The sequence below is a fragment of the Lithobates pipiens genome, unplaced genomic scaffold, assembly GCF_037356315.1.
Source record: "Lithobates pipiens isolate NorthernLeopardFrog02 unplaced genomic scaffold, aLitPip1_a1.2 Scaffold_18, whole genome shotgun sequence".
Taxonomy (NCBI): Eukaryota; Metazoa; Chordata; class Amphibia; order Anura; family Ranidae; genus Lithobates; species Lithobates pipiens.
The window spans coordinates 614,908,508-614,914,614 of NW_027507758.1; the positions used below are offsets into that span (position 1 = coordinate 614,908,508).

The following is a 6,107-nucleotide window of genomic DNA, read 5'->3' on the forward strand; positions in this document are numbered from 1 at the left end:
TCCAATGGCTCACCCTGGCTTGCCATAATTGGTATTTCAGGAGAGGGTGACAGTTTGCGACTGGAATTCCTAATGCCTGGGGGTGAAACCTTTAGTTTTTTTGTTTTTTGTGGTGTCTTTTTTGGTACGCATAGTCCTAAGCACAAAAGCAGAGGTACTATTAAATTGCACTACTTGCTTAACATAGTCATGACAGATTGAGGCCGCTATTAAGTTCAGCCTACTGCTGGGAATAAATGTCCTTCCTGTATCAGGAATGCCAGTTGCAGCCCTTACGTGCCCCACTGCTCCTGTGTCCCTGTGTGCAGCCTGATTGCTTCTCCTCGCTATCAACGGAGGAGAGACTGCTCCAGCTGGTTGTTAAGCCTTGCCGTGCATCCTCGCCTAGGCCCCACCCCCTTTGAAAACCCGCCCCCCTCCTTTCGTTTGAAAAAAAATGCGGCTTTCCGGTCCGCAGATTCAACAAAAGGGGGGTAGAGGCAGAGCCCTGTCACCAGCATGTAAAGAAAACAGTCTGAGCAAACTTCGGGACCTCCGCACCCCCCACAGTGGGGGGAGGGGTGATGCCAGGGGGTACACCACCGATGTTTCCCTAACCCTCTGGTCCCTTCAGGGGGGAGAAAGAAGCATTTTGAAGATCTCCTACCTGAGAGGAATCCCTCTGCACAAGCTGCTGCCGCCACACACAGACTGACATTGAGCTTTACAGTGAAGACAACAGATTAAAGTGGTAGAAACCCCTCCAATACTAACATTATAATTACGGTACCACATTCATAAAGACAAGGTGTTTATAAATCGATTGATCATAATATATGTATCTAAATTTTTTTCTTACTGTAGATAATCTTGATCTTGTAAACCGTTTTTCATCCTATAAGCCCGCGCCATCTCCACTGTGGTCTTCTGCATCTGAATCTATTTGTATTTCCGCCCACAGTTCATCCTTGTCTCCGTAATCCCACACGTGTGCACTACGATCAAAATATTCAAGCCTCTTCTTCCCTGTATCTCGCACATCTGTCTTTCCTTGATTCTGTGACGTGCAAGTCACATGTTAACCATGATGCTCTTAGGGAAGAATCTTGACGAAGCATCGCGGGATGTCGGGGCTGACGTCTACAACAGAAAATTACGCAGCCCCAACATAAACAATGAATTTTTCCGACAGGGCCTCGGCTTGCCGGAATGAACGAGGATACGGCGCATGCGCTTTACACGTCTCCACTCTTCAAAATATCGCTAACTTGAAAAGGAAACATAGTAAAAATGACTACTGGCAATCGGTTTGTAATAATAATATGCAAAAAGACATGCAAAGTAATCATTTTGAGTATACAACCGCTTTAAGGTATGTGCATATACTCTCTCTAGTGGAGATTTTAAGGCATGACAACATTTTTTCCCTTAAAGAAGAAAGCATCGATGGACTTTTTAGTTCCTAAGTTTCTTCCCTTACCTTATCACCACCGCAAGATTTGCTGAATTAACAGTCAATCCAACCTTCACCCATCACGGTGGACTGCATTTAGCAAACCTTCAAGGACCGGGTCCCTTGGACCTGTAAAATGCACCCCACCAGGAAAAGCTTTTAGGTAATGTAACATGACCAAAGCCCTGGGTCCCGGGGTCCAGCCCTGCAAAAAGAGGCATTACAGGCAAAACCTCGTGCTTCGGATACGAGGCCCGGGTACCATCTACTTTGGCCGCAGTGGCACTTTGGATGGATCCGGTCTGTGGAGGCTATTTAAATCCAGCATGGACCCCTCCTGGAGCTCCTCAGAGCACTTCTTCACTCGTGACCAACACCTTAGCCCTTGTACACACGGTCTGAGAATCTGTCGGAATGAGTCTTATCGGACCGTGTCGTCAGATAATCCGACTGTGTGTGGTATGCATCGGACTGATTCCATCCGAATCTCCGTCCGACCCAATTTTCCAACATGTTGGAAAGATTTCCCGACCAACTGGGCCGGACGGACCTAATCCGATCATGTGTAGAGCATTTTCATCGGACCAAGTGCCACGCATGCTCAGATCAAATTCCTACATAAAAGCTATTGGCTACTAGCCTGAATGTAGTCCCATCGTAACGAAATTACATCATCACGTTCTGAAAGATCGGATTTTTCGCCAACTTGGCCTGACCGTGTGTATGCAACAGTTTCGGACACAATCCGTCGGACTAAATCCGATGGGCAAAATCCGATGGATTTGGTTGGCAAAATCTCCGACCGTGTGTACGTGGGCTTAGACACTGGCAAAAAAACTGATGTGCTCCTGGAAGGAGGAGGGGATATATAGGGAGTGAATTTCCTGGATTGGGTATACCAGTGTCCATCACCTGAAGGTGCCCATATACTCATTAAGTTATTACTTAAGGCTCTGTGTCCCCTGATGTACGATAAAGTAAGTAACAAATGTATAGGAGGATGAAGGGGGGCAGAGGAGGAAGACAGGAACTTACCCTTGTGGGTGAAGTTCCTCTTTAGGCTCCCTTTACATGTCCCATTTTCACCTAACTCCCATGGCCAATAGAAAGCCAAATAAAGGTGTCACCCTGCCTTAATGGTTCTCCATAATGTAGAATAAAGACAAGTTTGTAGGAGTCAAACTGTGAGTGGATAACACCCTCGCTATGGTCTTGGGATGAGCAAAGACAAACTGGTGGAGGGGCTTAGAAGGAGAAGCAGAGACACAAGCTACAGTGGCAACTGGTTTGTGCTGGAGACCGCACTGGACTGACTGGATCAGTCACTGGTAATGGATGGGAAATTGTGTGGGTGAGTAGCAACAAATCCCTTTTTTTTAGGTTATTCCCAATGGTGGATGGTGGCGGTGAACTCTCTTGGGGCTTGAACTGCTACCTTTTCCGATTTGGCTTTACGGTCATTTCCACATGTAGATTTGGAAAAGAAGGAAAGAGCACCCGATGTCCAAAGAAATGCGAGTTTTATGTAGGTTTAAAGTGTTTGTAAAGACTCATTCTCAGTATAGACAGTTATTGCCTTGTTATATCCTGGAGGGCCGGGACTGATGAATGTACAATGTATCTGTAAAGATCTAGGTAAATATAAGTCCCTGTAAAAATAATGATAAATGTGTTTTTTCCTGCAGTGGTGGTGAAACCGGGCACCTGTCCCGTGGTTAACACCCTTTTACCATGTAAAGGCCCCATCCCCAGGAGATGTAATGGAGACTCGGATTGTCTCGGGAAAATGAAGTGCTGTGACGTTGGCTGTTCTTTTGGTTGCTCGGAACCCACCAGTAAGTGGATGACTGTGATCAGATGTAAACATTATTCAGATGTAAGATAGAGAGGGAGAAAGCAACATATTTATGAATATTTTTCAGACAGGAGATGGAAGTTCACACGACTGCATCAAAAACGCACCAAAAACATGCATGCAGAAAAGCATCTAGAACACTGTTTATAAACATTTATAAACATTGTTTATAAACATTGATCATACAGGAGATAGAGAGATACAAAGTAACATTGTTTATAAACATTGATCACAAATTGTAATTATGTGCCTCTGTTAAACAGGGGCTGAAAAATTGGGCCTTGGGTGGTGGTGGTGGTGGCACCACAACGCTGTAACCCCTCACAGATACTCTTGGTGGGCACAGGAACAGGCCCTGCTGTGAATTATTATATCAAAAAATTGTAATTACATGCCCCTGTTAAACAGGAGCAGAAAAATTGGGCCTTGAGTTATGGTGCCACAACACTGTACCACCGGAAGTGTAGTAGAAACGGTACATACTGTATTAGATACAGTGCAGATGGGAGATAGTGATAGAAAGTAACATTGTTTATAAACATTGATCAGACAGGAATTAGAGAGATATATGAGTTTTAGGTAGGTTTAAAGTGGTTGTAAAGACTCAAAGGTTTATTTACCTTCATGCAGTCTAAAAAAAAACTTCTGTGTGCTGCAGCCCCCCAATACTTACCTGAGCCAATCTTCCTCCAGCGCTGTGCACGGGGACCTCAGCTCACCTGGGTCTCTCCCCCCTCATGGGCTGAAACAGCAGTGGGAGCCATTGACTCCCGCTACTGTCAATCACAGCCAGTGAGCCAATGAGAAGAGAGCAGGGGCAGGGCAGATTTTGTGATTAGATATACAGCGCTTTGGCTCAGGAGCGAGTCTGCTTGGGTACTCCTGTAGCAACCTGCTTGCTATGTGGGCACTAAACAGGAGGGAGGGGCCAGGAATACCAGTGAGGGACCCAAGAAGAAGAAGACGATCGGTGGCTGCTGTGTGTAAAACCAATGTATAGAGCATATAAATATAACATGTTTGTTATTTTTTTTTAATAAAAAAAAATGCCCTATTTATTACTTTAAAAGGCATTTATTGAAATTAGCATAATGTACATCAAACCAACGTGTTTCAGGGGAAAGGACTACCCCTTCTTCAGGGCTGTTACTGCATGCTATTAGATGGGAAAGATTGTTGCCTCTGCAGCTACTGTATAGTCAGGACTCGGTCAGCCTGCTATCTGAAATCTTGCAATTAATATATCCAGTTTGGGAACCATTCTCATCTAATAGCATGCAGCAACAGTCCATAATGTATAAAGCCGGATACTCAGTGTACTCTTAATAAAGAAATTATTTTTGCGGCTACATGTAAAATGACAAAGCACCAGATATGCAATGTGTTCGGCTTATACAGCCTTCCTCATAGCATACCAACAACAGCCCTGAAGAAGGGGAGTGTTTTCCCCGAAACGCGTTGGCTTGATGTACATGTCGCTACTTTCAATAAACACCTTTTAAACCTACCTAAAGCTTGCATTTGTTTGGACATCAGGTGCTCCTTCCTTCTTTTCCAAGTCTACAAGCTACAGTGGGGAAGTCTCACAGCGGTAGGAGGAAACTCTGATATAAGAAGCAGGAGAGTCATTCAACCCACTCGTGTCTACCCAGATCTGAAATACCATGTGTCCATTTTTCATGTAATAATGCTTCTATATGTAGGTCCGTCTTTAATATAGATGGGGCCCTGGGCAAAAATTTTCTTGCCCCCCCCCCCCCATGCAATTTCCCTCTCCACCTACTCTGAAACATACAATAAATAGCAGATAGACCTAAAATCAGTTTTCTGTATTAGATCAGGCAGCAATTGCGATTGGTTGTCAGCAGTTACAGCATATCATTACTGCTTACTGACTAGTTGCTAGAGGTTACAGCACAGGTTGTGGCTCACTGATTAGTTGCTAGAGGTTACAGCACATCACCTCCTCACAGCAGGGGAGCATGATATACATAGGAATGCCACCTTTATTTACATATCAATGCCGCCAGCCGCAGCTATTTAGTTAGTATTGTCGTCGCTATTTACATATGAATGCTGGTTATTTATATGTAAACACAGGGCCTGCAGGTGAGTCACTTGCACACAACAATAGGGCAGAACTGGGCAGCATTAGTACCAGCACTTCACACAGATATTAGGACACAGCACAGGAATAAAACTTCAAGGGAATTTAAACCTGGATAGTTGGCAAGTATGAGGCAGCTGTTTTGGGCCCCACAACAATGACAGGGCCCAGGGCAGCTGCCCCTTTTGCCCTGCCTTAAAGACAGCCCTGTCTATATGACATATTGACTGGTAATTTGTTTGGATTATATTGCTCATACCTGCCTTCATTGTCTCCTCATCCAGAGTGAAGTCACAACAGGACAAGACAAGTTACAAGGTCTTCCAGATGAGGAGAACAGCATTCATTTTTTTTCTCCCGTGGGGACATCACCCTGTCAATGACTAATAATGACTAATAAATAACTAATGACCAATGTCAATGACTAATAAATGATCATTCCAATCTACACCATGATAATTTTGTGCTTTCTATACTTTTGAAGGTTCTCATGAATCCAGGTCATGCTATAACTAATAGTAGTTAGTCACATGTCACTGGTGTTGTTCTGTAATGCTGGAGACATTTCACAGCTGGTGGCTTCCTCAGCCGCAACGAGTGTCGGGAACATACCCCAGCCACACAGGTAATTCCGACACTCTCATCCAATCAGCACAGAATGTATCATGGCAGATGTTTATTGTACAAGAACATGGGAGGTGTGAAAGCTTGTG

General features: G+C 44.4%; 1 protein-coding gene across 1 annotated transcript in view; it reads left to right on the plus strand.

Moving 5' to 3' along the window:
- The window catches only part of LOC143986834 (uncharacterized), an 89,411-nt gene extending 83,569 nt beyond the window's left edge, over positions 1-5,842 (plus strand). The window contains exons 7-8 of the mRNA XM_077485243.1: positions 3,118-3,267; positions 5,679-5,842. Of these exons, the coding sequence (XP_077341369.1) occupies positions 3,118-3,267; positions 5,679-5,683 (155 nt within the window). The 3' untranslated portion in view covers positions 5,684-5,842. The remainder of the gene's footprint in view (positions 1-3,117; positions 3,268-5,678) is intronic.
- Positions 5,843-6,107: the final 265 nt, after the last annotated feature.